Source organism: Dasypus novemcinctus, chromosome 21 (genome assembly GCF_030445035.2).
Source record: "Dasypus novemcinctus isolate mDasNov1 chromosome 21, mDasNov1.1.hap2, whole genome shotgun sequence".
Classification (NCBI taxonomy): domain Eukaryota; kingdom Metazoa; phylum Chordata; class Mammalia; order Cingulata; family Dasypodidae; genus Dasypus; species Dasypus novemcinctus.
Window position 1 is genome coordinate 31,123,665 of NC_080693.1, and position 16,868 is coordinate 31,140,532.

General features: G+C 39.1%; 1 protein-coding gene across 3 annotated transcripts in view; it reads right to left on the bottom strand.

Annotated features, from left to right (window-relative positions):
- PAFAH1B1 (platelet activating factor acetylhydrolase 1b regulatory subunit 1) overlaps positions 1-16,868 on the bottom strand; it is a 94,013-nt gene that overhangs the window by 20,792 nt on the left and 56,353 nt on the right. For all 3 annotated transcript variants that reach the window (XM_058283783.2, XM_058283785.1, XM_058283784.1), the window contains exons 3-5: positions 5,655-5,739; positions 5,173-5,247; positions 2,888-3,094 (exon numbers count right to left, since the gene is read on the bottom strand). In XM_058283783.2, coding sequence (XP_058139766.1) covers positions 2,888-3,094; positions 5,173-5,247; positions 5,655-5,739 — 367 coding nt within the window. The remainder of the gene's footprint in view (positions 1-2,887; positions 3,095-5,172; positions 5,248-5,654; positions 5,740-16,868) is intronic.

The following is a 16,868-nucleotide window of genomic DNA, read 5'->3' on the forward strand; positions in this document are numbered from 1 at the left end:
CATATATAGAAAATAGCAGACCTTATGGGAATGAAAGGTGCAATAAATGAAACTAAAAAAAAAACATTAGAATCATACAATAGCAGATTTGAGGAGGCAGAAGAAAGAATTGGTGAGCTTGAAGAAATGGCCTCTGGAAGTGAACATACAAAAAAAAACAGATGAAGAAAACAATGGAAAAGATTCAACAAGGTCTCAGGGAACTAAATGACAGCAAAAGGCGTGCAAATATACGTGTCACGGGTGTCCCAGAAGGAGAAGAGAAGGGAAAAGGGGCAGAAGGAATGTTTAAAGAAATAATAGTAGAAAATTTCCCAACCCTGTTGAAGAACAGAGATATCCCTGTCCAAGAAGCACAACGTACTCCCATCTGAAAAAATCTGAATAGACCAACTCCAAGACACATACTCATCAGAATGTCAAAGGCCAAAGACAAAGAGAGAATTCTGAGAGCAGCAAGAGAAAAGCAATGCATAACATATAAGGGATATCCAATAAGATTAAGTGCTGATTTCTCACCAGAAACCATGGAGACAAGAAGACAGTGGTCTGATATATTTAAGATACTACAAGAGAAAAACTTCCACCCAAGAATCTTATATCCAGCAAGACAGTCTTTCAAAAATGAGGGGGAAATTAGAATATTCACAGATAAACAGAAATTGAGAGAATTTCTAAGCAAGAGACCAGAATTTTGGGAAATACTAAAGGGTGTGCTAGAGCCTGAAAAGAAAAGACAGTAGAGAGGAGCCTGGAAGAGAGTCTAGAAATGAAGATTTTTATCAATAAAAGTAACTAAAACTGTCAAAAGAGTGGTGAAAATAAAATGACAGATAAAACTCAAGTAGTCAGGAATAAACTTAACCAATGACGTATTCAGAAAACTGCAACTCAATGTTAAAATTAAAAAAGCCCTAAATAATTGGAAGAACATTCCATGCTCATGGACTGGAAGACCAAATATCATTAAGATGTCAATTCTACTCAAATTGATATACAGATTTAACACAATCCCGATAAAAATTCCACCAGCATTAAAGAAAAAAATAAAAAACCCAATCATTACATGTATTTGGAAGGGTAAGGAGTCCTGAATAGCCAGAAACATCACAAAAAGCAAAAGTGAACCCTCATCTCCAGACTTTAAATCATAATACCTACCTATAGTTGTAAAAACAATATGGTACTGGCCTAAAGACAGACACAGTAGACCAATGGAACCAAACTTATTGTTCAGAAACAGACCCTCACAGGTATGGTCAAGTGATTTTTGACTAGCCTGTCAAAGTCACACAGCTCGGGCAAAACAATCCATTCAACAAAAGGTGCTGAAACAATTGGACATCCATAGCTGAAAGAAGGAAAGAGGACCCCTATCTCACATCTTACCCAAAAGTTAACTCAAAATGGATCAAAAAACTAAAAATAAAAGCAAAAACCATAAAACTTTTAGAAGAAATTATTGGAAAATATTCAAGACTTAGTGGTAGGTGGTGGAGTCTTAAAGGAGATAAGGACTGAGTGGACTACTAATGTTTAATGTATGTAGAAGTTTTAATTAGCTTTACTGTAAAAGTGTGGGAATGTATAGAGTGGATGGTAACACACAGTCAGTTAACAGCTAGTTTATAAATGGGGATGTGACTGAAAATGGTAGTCTAGTTATGTAAATGCCAATTGACAGAATGTTTGAGAATAATCAATGGAACTGGATAGCACAGTAAACTAAGAGGTGGGTGAGAACTGTGGTTGATGGTACAGATGCCAGAGTGTCCTTTGTGAGCTAAATCAAATGTATATCACTACTGCAGGGTGAGGGGAATGTGGAGAAGCATGGGAAAAATACAGCTGGAGTGACCGACGGACTGTGATTAGTAGTAATAAAATAATATTCTTGCATCCATGTGAAAGATGTACTGTGTTGATACTGATGCAGTATGGAAAATGTGAGCCAAATGTACACTATGGACATGGTAACAATCAGATGATATTATTTTATCTGTAGCAAATGACACACCACATTGTGGTGAGCTGATGGAGGGGTGTTGTTTGGGAATTCTGCACGTGTGTATGATTGTTTCTTAAGTTTAGAACTTCTGTCACAAAAAATATATTTAAAAAATAATAATAGGGTGGGTTGGGGGAAAAACACACCAAATGTAAGATAAGGGCTATATTAGTAGTAAGATTTTGACAGTATTCTTTCACAGTTTGTTACAAACATCTCATGACAATGCAAGGTGCTGGTGGAGGTTTGATGTGTGGGACCCCTGTATGATGTAAGCATGTTCGCTTTTTAAGTTCACAACTTTTACTATACACTTAATTGTTTAAGTATGTTCATATATAAATGATATAAAGCTAATAACAATCAGATTGCTTAGGGGGAAACTACTTTGTTTAGTAGTAATATTTTGACAATGTTCTTTAATCATCAACTAAAAAGGTTTAAAACAAAGCAAGTTATTGGTGGTAGGGTGAGATATTATATATGTTTATTTGATGTTATATATGTTTGTTCTGTAAGTTGACAACTATTATTCACTTATTGTTTATGTATGAGTGATATATTTCAATTTCTAAAAAAAAGTAATGCACACACATTTTACATTTTCCAAAAATGAAAATTATTCAAGTACAAGGTAACCTATTACCCAACACTAAATTATTAACACTGTAATTTCTCAAATTCATCAGTGAACTTACTTGACAGTTTGCCTCTCAGGGGCTACAATGAAATTTTGACTTTTAAAGTTTACTACCAATCACTTACACATAGTGACAAAGAGCCTCTTATTTTCAGGATCTTTTTCTTTCATTCAGTTAGCTTTAAATCTGTTTTTAACAATTATCCTACTGCACATCTTTCAATTTTGAAAAAGACTACCTTAATTGTAGCATCCTCGGAAGCAGAAACCATAACACTGAACACAGGATGGAAAATGACTCGAGTGACTGGACTCCTATGACCACTCAATGCATATTTTTCTGGTGGACGGGGAATCCACTCTTTTGGGTCTCGTTTTTGACCAAGAGGTCCACCCGATGTAAATTCTTCTTTTGCTTCATTTAACTTTGATTCTAATTCCATAACCTTGGGAAGAAACACAAAGTTATTTACAGATAGATGCTATCACCAACAATAAAAGCATATCTGACATTTTAAAAAACTGCCTTGAGAAGCGGATTTGGCTCAACTGATAGAGCATCCGCCTACCACATAGGAGGTCCAGGGTTTAAACCTGTGTAATGAGCTGACCCACGCACAATGCTGATGTGTGCAAGGAGTGCCGTGTCACACAGGGGTGTCCCCCACATAGGGGAGCCCCACATGCAAAGAGCGCACCCCATAAGGAGAGCCGCCCCGCACGAAAAATGCGCAGCCTGCCCAGAAGTGGCACTGCACACATGGAGAGCTGATGTAGCAAGATGACACAACAAAAAGAGATTCCCAGCGCCACTGACCAGAATGCAAGTGGACAATGAAGAACACACAGTGACTGGACAGAGAATGCAGACAATGGGGGGGGGGGTGAATAAATTTTTAAAAAAAATCTTAAAAAAACAAAACAAAACAAAACCTGCCTTTATTTTGCACATACATATGCAGGATACTTGAAAAAAACATTCAGTAACTTGCAAAGCACTCATCAGATTTAATTGAAAATTATCTACATTATATTTTACCAACATATATCTTAGTGATGGACAAAACTAGTAACTGAGAAAAATTCAGTCTGTGTCGTAAATTTAACTGAGTGTTTTAAATTTATTTCTAGTCTCAGAGTCCTCTACTACTAGTTATAGAAGAGAAGTGAACTATCCTGGTCCCTTGTAAGACTGCTACTCTTAGTAAACTCTTTCCAAACTACAATTTACATTATGCATATTAATAAGAATATTCATAATAAAAGCTAATATTTATTGAGCATCTACTATGTGCTAAGCACTTTTCCAAGTGCTATATATAGATTTTTTTTTTTAAGCTTTATTTATTTCAACCTCCCCCCATGCCCCCCATTGTCTGCTCTCTGTGTCCATTTGCTGTGTGTTCTGTGTCTGCTCGTATTCTCTTTAGGCAGCTCTGGGAACCAATCGTGGGACCTTCCAGAGTGGGAGAGAGGTGATTACTTTCTTGCGCCACCTCAGCTCTTTTTCTGCTACATCTTCTTACTTTCTCTCCCTTGCGTCTCTTGTTGCGTCATCTTGCTACTCTAGCTCTCAGCGCCAGCCAGCACTTCTGCACGGGGCAGCTTTCCTGTGCTGGGCAGCATTCCCATGCAGGGGGGCACTCCTGTGCAGGGTGGCCTTACAGTGTGGGCCAGCACTCCGTGTGGGCCACCTCGCCACATGGGCCAGCTTGCTCTCACCAGAAGGCCCTGGGCATCGAACCCTGGACTTCCTAGATGGTAGAAAGGAGCCCAGTTGGTTGAGCCATATCCATTTCCCATTGCTATATATGGATTAACTCATATTATAACAATGTTATTTATTCCAACGTTGCCTACCAAAACCATACTTTTTTTTCTTTTCTTTTTTTTGAGGTACCAGGGCCAGGAACGGAACCCCAGACGTTGTATACATGGGAAGCTGGCATTCACCCACTGAGTAACACTGGCTCCCCCAAGTTGGCCTTCTCACTTGTTTGCTTGTTGTTTGTTTTTAGAAGGCACCAGAGACTGAACCCAGGACTTCCCATGTGGGATGTAGGAGCTTAACTATCTGAGCCACATTGGCTTCCACCATAAATTTTTAAGACTGGAGTATATTACCTTCACTTTACGGATAAAAAGAAAAGCCCAGAGCTGAAAATCACATGTCTAAGAGCACACTTCAGTGCTCTTTCCCAGTATCATGCTAGTTCCACCTAGTCTTCCCTTCTGAGTACAGTGAATTCTTTTGATATCAATTCCCTGAAGCCGCGGCTATGTAGATCCAACTTAGTCACTACCCCAGGTTATATGAGTTAGGCTCATGTAACAGCAATGATCTGTCTAGGTTAAAATTTTCATAATACATAGGAGATGTATTTTTATTTCTCTTTCCAAGATGAGATATAATTACTAATTGTAATGTAATAATTATGTTATATTAAATAATGTATGTTGTAATATTTTCAGAAAGTTTGGGGAGAACACAATAAAACTATTTATAAAGAAAAGACTGAGTTACCTTCTTTTGTAATCTAATAACAGATGTCCATTTTTTTTCCAAAAGACCAGCATACTTTTTATCTAATTCTTCATTCTAGAAAAAAAAGAGAACCATTTCAAAATGGCTCAACTACGATAGTACAAGCTATAAAGACTATTCATCCATAACCCCAAGCATTACTTAAAATCTAATTATACAAAAAATAAGAAGTGAAACCAAGTTCAATGCCAAGTAACCACAATAACAAATAACCAGACTTCTGAATAACTGAGTTTATGGTTCACTGATACTTGAGTAAAAGCAAATCATTAACTGTACTACAATATGGAATTCTTTTTAGAAATGCCTTATGCTTTAAATACACATACTAAAAAAATTATTAGCCTTGAAAATTGTACAATATACTAAGTAACACATAAAAAATAAAACATGAATACAATAAGAATAAAATCCAATCATTAACTACTATAAATTGTAAGAAAACAAACCCACAAACATACCATATCTAATTCAGCTTCCTTTTTAAAAACTGAATATGCCTCTTCATAGCCATTTGAACGAAGATAATCTGCTATAGCTCGATTTCTGAAAGAAAACAAATTCAAATGACTCTCAGCAAAATCTCATTTCTACTGTGAAGAAATATTTTACTGAAAACCTCAAAGGCCTTAAGGCACTATTTTAAGAGTGTTCGCTTCCAAGTCATACAAGTATTTCACCAAAAAAAAAAAAAACCCAAAGCTTCCAGACCATTTTAACCATGTCACAGTAACATTCATATTATTATATTACCCTGGAACTTTTAGTTTAAGTTTCTAAGGTGTATTGCTTACCTCACAAGCTGTGGGCACTCTGTGGATGACAATATGGCTTATATAATTAGACATAAATTTGTAACTGATAATTCTGCTAATGTTTACATTTAGCCTTCCCTTGCTCAAGCATGGGCAACTCGAATTTATTTTTCCAGATAAATGATTTGGTAATTTAATTAATAATTATTTTTATATTAGAGATAACTTTAAACCATGAAAGTGGGTGGGGGAAAAAAACCACATTTATAAGCTTATTATCCAAGGATGACACTCATTTAGAATTACAAAAGTCTGCAAGATTAGAGAAACTGAACTAGCAGATGCCTCTTCAGGCTCTCATATTCATTCAGAGAATGAAAGATCAGCTACCTCTTCCCTAGGGCAACCTATTCCAATGTCTCTCATTATTTTCTGATCCTTATATCCAACTTATTTACTTGGGATTTCCTTTAAAATTTTGAAAAACTACAATGTAAAAGTAAATATATTCACACAGTTAAACAAATTTTAGATACATAAATTAAAGTATTCCTTCCATTACTCACCCCCCAAATTCCATCCCTGAGGCAACCACTTTACAAGTGTTTTGTGTATTCAAAGATTTATTTATTTTATTTCTCTCCCTTTCTCCACCCCCCCCCCAGCAGTTGTCTGTTCTCTGTGTCTATTTGCTGCGTGTTCTTCTTTGTCCGCTTCTGTTGTTGTCAGTGGCACGGGAATCTGTGTTTCTTGTTGTTGTGTCATCTTGTTGTGTCAGCTCTCTGTGTGCGGCGCCATTCCTGGGCAGGCTGAACTTTCTTTCGTGCTGGGTGGCTCTCCTTATGGGGTGCACTCCTTGCGTGTGGGGCTCCCCTACGCGGGGTCACCCCTGCGTGGCAGGGCACTCCTTGCGTGCATCAGCACTGCGCGTGAGGCCAGCTCCACACAGGTCAAGGAGGCCCGGGGTTTGAACCACGGACCTCCCATGTGGTAGACGGATGCCCTAACCACTGGGCCAAGTCTGCTTCCCTGTTTCGTGTATTCAGAGATGATCTGCCCCACATATATTCAAGCCTGCATAGTCACTGGACTACTAGTTTTTAAAACAAATACACGTTAGACATGTCCTGTGTTTCTTTTTATTAAACGAGTTTACAAAATAATCATGCATAATACACAGGATTCCTATATACCACCCCATGACCAACATTTTGCAATGTTGTAAAATGTCTGTTAAAATTGGTAAAAGAACATCTGAATATTACTAACTGTAATCCATAACTTTCATTTCATTAGGTGTATTTTCCCCATAAACCACCCTATTAACACCATGTATTAGTATTGTATGTTTGTTATAGTTCATGAAAGAAATGTTCTCACATTTGTACCATTAACCACAGTCCATCACCCACCACAGGGTTCACTGAGTTACACAGTCCCATGCCTTGTACAAGTGATCCAAAGTATAAATTCAGTGGCTCTGTTTCTTATCAGAGTTGTGCTGTTATCCCCTCAGTCAATTTTATAATATTTTCATTACTTAAAAAGTCAATCCCCTACCCACCCCCCTTTACCCCCCTATTGTTGACCCCTGGCACTGATATAGTACCTTCAATGCCCCTGATGCAGAAGTATTTCACAATATTATTGTTAACTACAGTCCATAAGTTACATTAATTGCATTTTCCCCATGTATCACCATATTCTAAACACCTTGTAATAATGACATACATTTGTTCTAATTCACAGAAGAACAATCCTCTATTTGTACTATTATCCACAACTGTCATCCATCACCAAGCTGACCATGGTACATAATCCTAAGATTCTCCTCTAGCTTTCTTTCCACTGACATTTACATCCCTGGACTACCCTTTCGGCCACAATCACATTGATAAATCAGTGCTGTTAGTTATACTCACTATGTGTTAATCATCAACTCTATCCATTTCCAAGTATTTACAATCAACTTAATAATACAAACAATGGTATTCAGTGCAATCACATATTTGTTTATTCATTACTTTAGTCATTCTTAGAGCACTTTCATTATCCAATAATAATAATAAACAAAAAACAAAACTCATCTCTCCATCTGATTCCCCTGCTGTACAAAGCTATTCTTTTCCCTTCTCTCCAGTAATTTGTATTTATATTTTGTAAAAACCGTTACATACGCAATATTACCCATTTTCATGTTTTACATGAGGTTTTACATCTTATACAATCCCATGTTAGTTTTTAACCTTCCTTCTAGTAATATACATGACCTCAGACCTTCCCTTTCAACCACTGTCATACCCATATAATAGCTCTGCTAGTTACAAACACCATGATGCGCTTTCACTATTTCTATTCATTTCCAAAGATTTACAACCAACTTTTCTTACCAGTTCTGTAGATTAATCCTCAGCTTTCCATTTTTCACCTTCCATTACCTGGTGACCTGATGTCTAATTATTCCATGAGTTTACACAAGATTTTTTTTTTTTGAAGATTTCTATTATTTATTTCTCTCCCCTTCCCCTGCGTTGTTTGCTGTGTCCATTTGCTGTGTGTTCTTCTGCATCCGCTTGCATTATCCAGTGGCACCAGGAAACTGTCTCTTTTTTGTTGCATAATTTTGCTATGTCAGCTCTCCGTGTGTGTGGCGCCACACCTGGGAAGGCTGCATTTTTTCCACACTGAGTGGCTTTCCTTATGGGGCGCATTCCTTGCACATGGGGAACCCCTATGCAGGGGCGCCCCTGTGTGTGGCACTCCCTGAATGTGGCAGCCCGTGCTTGGACCAGCTTACCATTTGGGTCAGGAGATCCTGGGGATCAAACCTTGGACCCTCCATATGGTAGACAGACACTCCATCAGTTGAGCCACAGTCTGCTTCCCAGTTTACATAAGATATTTAGTTCATAATGGTGCAACCATGTAGTATTTGTCCGTGTCTGGCTTGCTTCACATACAGTCTAGATTTTAACACTGTGAGTTTACTCACTGTACCTAGTTCACATAAGTAAGCCAATATAATATTTATCCTTTTGTGTGTGGCTTATTTAACGCAACATAATGTCCTCAAGGTTCATCGATGTTGCCATATGCGCTCCAATTTCATTTCTTCTTACAGCTAAATAGTATTCCATTGAATGTACATACCACATTTTGTTTATCCAGTCATCAGTTGATAGACACTTGGGTTGTTTCCATCTTTTGGCAATTGTGAATACTACTGTGAACATCAGTGTGCACATCTGTTCACATCCTTGCTTTCAGTTCTTCAGAATATCTTTCTAGTAATGGGACTGCTGGATCATGTGGTAGTTGTATATTTAGCTTCCTGACTTACTGCCAAACTGTCTTCCACAGATGATGCACCATTTTACATTCCCACCAACGTGAAGAAGTATTCCTGTTTTTCCACATCCTCTCTAGCATGTACAGTTGTTGTTTTTTTAAATAAGCCATTCTATAGAGTGTGAAATGATATCTCACTGTGGTTTTGTTTTTTTTTAAAAAGATCAGCGGCACCGGGAATCTGTGTCTCTTTTTGTTGCATCATCTTGCTGCATCAGCTTTCTGTGTGTGTGGCGCCACTCCTGGGCAGGCTGCGCTTTCTTCGCACGGGGTGGCTCTCCTTGTGGGGCACACTCCTTGCACATGGGGCTACCCTATGTAGCGGACACCCCTGCATGGCACAGCACTCCTTGTGTGCATGAGCACTGCATGCTGGCCAGTTCACCACATGGGTCAGGAGGCCCTGGGTTTGAACCCTGGACCTACCAAATGGTAGGAGGATGATCTATCAGTTGAGCCAAATCCACTTCCCTCACTGTGGTTTTGATCTGCATTTCCCTAATAGTGATGATGAACCTTTTTTCATGTGCTTTTTGGTCACTTGTATTTACTCTTTGGAAAAATGTCTATTCAAGTCTTTTGCCCATTTTTAAATTAGGTTGCTTGTCCTTTTATCATTCAGTTGTATAATCTCTTTTTATAACAAGGAAGTCAAATCTTTATTGGATATTTGGTTTCCAAATACTTTCTCCCATTGAGTAGATTGCCTTTTTACCTATCTGGCAAAGTCATTTAAAGCACAAAAGTATTTAATTTTAAGGAGGTCCCACTTACCTAGTTTTTTCTTTTGTTGCTTATGCTATGCGTATAAGCCTGCATAGTCTTAGACTATTGGTTTTTAAAACACACACACACTAAACAATGTGATGTGCTTTCTTTTCTTTTATACCATAAACCCACTTAAACAATTTTAGCCATCATTTTTTACGAGGCAGATCTGCCTTTTTAAAAAATTGGTTGATACTGTAAAACTTTGTTCACATAATTTTTATGAAAAGATGTTAAATTTTTAACATTTCTGCAACATTTCACAATTTCATATGGCTTAACCCAACACCTTTATTTTTACAAGGTATGTAGCACACATGATTAACTAGAAAGATGCAGATAATTCTAAATGTGACAAAGGAACAACTCAGAAGAGTTTTACTTCACATTTATAAACTAACATTTTAAATCCAATTTTAAAAAATCACCATTCACTGTGTGATCTGATGTAACACCATCCTATTAGAGTACATTACCCCAATGTTATATATTGGCAGACTGATTTAGCTACTAAGTAGTTAAATAATTTAAGATAATTAATTCTAGCTATTTATTAAGTGGGGAAGAAACTGCCTAAGGTTAAGCTCAACAATCTCTCCTTTAACCAGAGTAGTTCCATTTTTTATGTCTTTCCATATATTGTATTTCATAATTTTTTTAAAAAATGGATTTGTACTACAAATTTTTTTTAAAGATTAATTTATTTCTCTGCCCCTCCCCCGTTGTCTGTTCTCTGTGTCTATTTGCTTTGTTTTTTTTGTCCACTTCTGTTGTTGTCTGCAGCACAGGAATCTGTGTTTCTTGTTGCTGCGTCATCTTGTTGTCAGCTCTCCGTGTGTGTGGCACCATTCCTGGGCAGGCTGCACTTTCTTTCGCGCTGGGCGGCTCTTCTTATGGGGCACACTCCTTGTGCGTAGGGCTCCCCTACGCGGGGGACACCCCCGTGTGGCAGGGCACTCCTTACGTGCATCAGCACTGCATGTGGGCCAGCTCCACACGGGTCAAGGAGGCCCGGGATTTGAACCATGGACCTCCCGTGTGGTAGACGGATGCCCTAACCACTGGGCCAAGTCCACCGCCCCGGATTTGTACTGCAATTTTAAAACCCCTACACATAAATCCTTAAAAATCAGGTCTAACTCCGAAATTCACACTCTTGCCCAACCAGGAAACTTTACTATTTTGGCAACTGACTAGATGTGGAAGATGGGAAAAATAGTTGATTCACAAGTTTCTGGTGGACACTGGTAAATACTTGGATGGAATCACAGAAAAAGCAAGTTTCTTACAGAAAGAAAAGTTCAGTTTTAAGTCTTCTGTATTGGAAGAATTAAAAGCTATTTAAAGATAGAGGAACAGGAAATAATTGGATATGCAGGTCAGAAACTCAAGAGGGATCTCAGAGTAAAAAAGATTTGAGGATATTAGCATATAGATAGTGATTTAAACCATGTTAAGGGGTGAAAACACTTAGGAAAAAGGTATATAATGGGAAGAAAAAAGTAAAATAAAATGGAAATAACTGAAACCTGATCGATACCAATAATTAAGAAGTTGCCAGGGGTGAAGGACCCTAGAGTAAGAGAATCAAGAGAGATGTCGGCAAGCCAATGGAAAGTGAGTAGAAATGCCAGTGGACAACAACGACAAAGATCTGAGAGAGGTCAAATAAGATAGGCCAAAAAGTATGCAAGTATCTGGCTACTAAGAGGTTCCTGATGACCTTAGAAAGAGTTTCAGGACTTAAAAGCAATCTCAATATTCTATTCCACAATAAAGCTTCAAACAAGCACTGTACAATATTGGAGTTGGGGAGGAGGAGTGAGGTTTGTTTGCAAAGGAGGAAATAATCAGGGAAGGGTTCCCTTTTCAATGTAATAACACCAAAATGTTTTGTTAGGACAGGTGAGAATGTAGAAAAAGAGGAAGAGGTATCACATTAATAATGTCATAATACTGAACCAGCAAAGGGAAAGGGAAAGGTATATGTACAAAACTCCAGCCAAGGGAAGCGGACGCAGCTCAAGAGATAGAGCTTCCACCTACCATATGGGAGGACCTGGGTTCGATCCTTGGGGCCTCCTGGTGAAAAAGAAGAAGAGAAAGCATGCCTGCGCAAGTGCCTGCGCGAATGCCCATATGGTGAGCCAGTGTCCCACGCAAGTGAGTCATGCAGCAAAATGATAAGCCATCAAAAGAGAGACAAGAGGAGAATCACAAAAACAACAGGGCAGGAGGAGGAGAAGGGGGGAAAATAAACAAATAAATCTTTTTATTAAAAAAATTTTTCTTAAAAACAAAACAAAACAAAACAAAAACCTCCAGCCAATAAATCAGAATTGATATTTAAACAAGTCTGATACCACTAGGGATAGTTGTGCAACATACTGATAAACGTACAAACTCCCAGAAGAGCTCTAGACTCTTTTATTCCCGTATCAGATAAAATTTAGCCTCAGTCACGCTTTTAGCCAAATATCAGGTTAGTAAATGTGGACAGGAATAGGAAAAGGAAGTTGGGTCTACCTGGCCAGATAATTTTGGCATTACTACCCCTGCTTTCCCTCCTCTCAATACTTTTTTTTTTAAAGATTTATTTATTTATTTAATTCCCCCCCCCCCCCCCCCCCCGGTTGTCTGTTCTTGGTGTCTATTTGTTGCGTCTTGTTTCTTTGTCTGCTTTTGTTTCTTTGTCCGCTTCTGTTGTCGTCAGCGGCACAGGAAGTGTGGGCGGCGCCATTCCTGGGCAGGCTGCACTTTCTTTTCACGCTGGGCGGCTTTCCTCACGGGCGCACTCCTTGCGCATGGGGGCTCCCCCACGCGGGGGACACCCTTGCGTGGCACGGCACTCCTTGCGCGCATCAGCACTGCGCATGGCCAGCTCCACACGGGTCGAGGAGGCCCGGGGTTTGAACCGCGGACCTCCCATATGGTAGACGGACGCCCTAACCACTGGGCCAAAGTCCGTTTTCCTCCTCTCAATACTTAAGGAAATATTTGAATCCAGTGATGTGGAACCGCTCAGACAAAATGTATGACCATCACTTAAAGCAAAAAATAAGACTAAAGTATCTCTTGGTTCTACTAGCCTAAATGGTATTCCTAGGGTTTGCTGAACTAGAGCTGATTTTCATGAGTTTTTATTAAGGATGGAAGACCTTTGTCTCTTGAAACCAGTGAAGAAAATGGATCATAAACAAATGGGCATCAAAGTAAAAAGTGGAAAGCAACTAAAGGAGGAACAGTGTAGTGAAAGTCAAGCCAAAAAGAATAAAAATCCCTCAAAATCAAGTACTGCTCAAAATAAGCATCCCTGAAAGTTCCCTGATTAAACAGAGGTTCTATTTAAAAATTAAGGATAGTTTTACCTTCCTCTGAACAACAGAGTATACAATAATCTACACTGCTTTACAGATTTACATTTTAGAATGTATATGGGCCAAGTCATAATATTCGGTTATTGTTCCAGTACCGCCTGACAGTTTGCTTGTCTCTAGTCCCCTTCCTCACTCTCAAATACACTAACTGCATCCTAGCCCTTGGATGACCTCTAACCTCATGTAGAAAATACGAGTTTCTTGGCATATAACTTTCTTAACCTCCTTATTGTTATTTGTGGCACTGCCTTCTTTCTTCTATAAGGTGTCGTATGTTTAATACAACTTTCTAAAGACTATCAAATCTTTTATTTTTTATTTTGTCTTTATTTTTTAATGTAACATTCAAGAAATATGAGGTCCCCATATACCCCCCACCCCCCTCACCCCACTCCTCCCCCCATAACAACAACCTCCTCCATCATCACGAGACATTCATTGCACTTGGTGAATACATCTCTGAGCACCGCTGTACCTCATGGTCAATGGTCCATACCATAGCCCACACTCTCCCACAGTCCACCCAGTGGGCCATGGGAGGACATACAATGTCCAGTAACTGTCCCTGCAGCACCACCCAAGACAACTCCAACCCCCATATCAAATCTTTTATTTAAATGAAATGTAATATAGCACAATGAAAGAGCTTTGTATGAGTTCTAAATAAAGACATTGATGATCATATCTTAACCATCTTTACAGATGCCTACATTTCACTCTTAATAAACAAATGCTGAAATGTATATTTGAAATAATCAGCAATTTTCATAGTTTTGTCTCAAATTCACCAATGAAGTATGTATTTTTGTTAAGTAGTTTATTGTTTTGATAAGTCTAACATTAACAACAAGGAAAAATAGCAGTTCAGGATGTCAGATTATAATTTGTTATCTAGCATGATCAGGACATGATGCATTCTACTGAATGAAACATTTCAATGAAAAAACTTCCCAAAACCCACCTGGATCAAGACGGTGGAGTGAGATGCCTTCAAGACTTTGTCACTGAGGTGTGATGTGGAGGTATTTTCGGGACTTGGAGTTGTCCTGAATGATACTGCAGAGACAGATGCAGGACAGCATATATTCTGCCATAACCCACTGGATTGACTGGAGAAGAGTGTACACTACAATGTAAACTATAATCCATGTGGTGCAGCAGTGCTCCAAAATGTGTTCACCAAATGAATGAATGTGCCACAATGATGAAAGAGGTTGTTGATGTGGGAGGAGTGTGGGCTGGGGCTATATGGGGTATATGGGAACCTCTTATATATATATTAAGATTTATTTATTTCTCTCCCCTTCCCCCCACCCCCACTTGTCTGCTCTCTGTCCATTCACTGTGTGTTCCTCTGTGTCCACTTGCATTGCCAGGTGGCACCAGGAAACTGCATCTCTTTTTGTTGTTGTTGTTCTTGCATCATCTTGCTGTGTCAGCTCCCAGTGTGTGTGCGGCACCACTCCTGGGCGCCCCTTTTCACACAGGGCAGCTCTCCATGCGGGGCGCACTCCCTGCGCATGGGGCACCCCTATGCATGGGCGACACTACGTGGCACGGCACTCCTTGTGTGTGGCAGCACTGCACGTGGGCTGGCCCACCACACGGGTCAGGAGGCCCTGGGTATCAAACCCTGGACCCTTCATATGGTAGGCAGACACTGTATCAGCTGAGACACATCTGCTTCCCTCTGATACTTTGTAATGTAACATCTTTTGTGATCTATTTATCTTAAAAAATAAATTAAATAACACCAAAAAAAAAATAGCGGTAAAAGCAAAATATTGGATATCAGACTACCTTAAAATTATAATCTTTCCAGAATTATTTGGTAAATAAGATTGATAATATGCCATTATACTTCAATTTTGTCCTTACTTCCTGTTATTTCATTACAGATAGAGCAGGAGTATTTAAGTCGAAGATTGGAAAGGTATTTTTTTCCTTCCTTTTTTGTTGTTGTTGTTGGTTCTTGGTGTGCAAGGAAAGCTCTTATCATAACATTAACTGGATACAAGCTTAAGAAACAGAAGACTTTATAGAGTCTAAATTCCAGAGTTAACACACTAAAATATCCAAAATGAGTAAGATTACTGCGTTAGAAAAACCATCAATGAGAAAGATCAGACCTGAGACATTCTGGACAAAGATTTAAAAAAAAAAAAAAAAAAGGTCCAAATATGCTCAGAACTAAAGGAAAATGTAGACAAAGGACTGAAGGAAATCAGAAAAAAGATAGATGAATACAAACTTAGTTTCAATAGAGAAAAAGAAATTATGAAAAGGAACCAAACAGAGCTGGAGACCACAGCAATACAATAAAAAATTCCCCAGAGGGATTCAACAGCAGATTGGAGCTGGAAGAATCAGAGAACCTGAAGAAAAAACTACTGAACTCATACAGTTGGAGAAGCGGGAAGAAGAGAGAAGAAGAGAGCTTGAGGAACCTTTGCAACACCATCAATCATTCAATACAATATGCATGTGGGAAGCTCAGGAGAAGAAAGGGGCAGAGAGAATAGTCAAATAATGTCTAAAAATTTCCCAAATTTAATTAAAGACATGAAGATACACATCCAAGATGCTCAACAAACTCCATGCAGGATAAACCTAAATAGACCCAAAGTGTGACATAGGATATTAAAGATACAGAGAGAATTCTAAAAGTCTCAAAAAAGAAGCAATGTGTGACATATAAGACAAGATACCTTATAAGATACCTAGTAAGATTAAGTGTCAATTTCTCATCAGAAACCATGGAGACAAGAAGGCAGCAGGAAGACATATTTAAAATGCTGAAAGAAAAAAATTGCCAACCAATAATTCTTTTCTCTGTTCTCTGTATTCGTTTGCTGCATGTTCTTCTTTGTCTGCTTCTGTTGTTGTCAACGGCACGGGAATCTGTGTCTCATTTTGTTGCGTCATCTCGTTGTGTCAGCTGTCCGTGTGTGCGGTGCCATTCTTGGGCAGGCTGAACTTTCTTTCGCACTGGGTGGCTCTCCTTACGGGGCGCACTCCTTGTACGTGGGGCTCCCCTATGCAGGGGGCACCCCTGCATGGCACGGCACTCCCTGTTCGCATCAGCACTGCGCGTGGGCCAGCTCCACACGGGTCAAGGAGGCCTGGGGTTTGAACCGCAGACCTCCCATGTGGTAGGTGGACACCCTATCCAATGGGCCAAGTCTGCTTCCCCCAAAAATTCTATATTCAGCAAAACCGTCTTTCAAAAATGAGGGAGAGATTAACACATTCCCAGATAACCAAAAGCTGGGATGGTATATATGACCTTATGAAACCTTATTCTTGTAAAATGTAACTTAGGGGAAGTGGATGTGGCTCAAGAGATTTGGCTCCTGTCTACCATATGAGAGGTCCAGGGTTCTATTTATGGGGACTCCTGGCTGGCCCACACAGGGAGCTGGCCCAA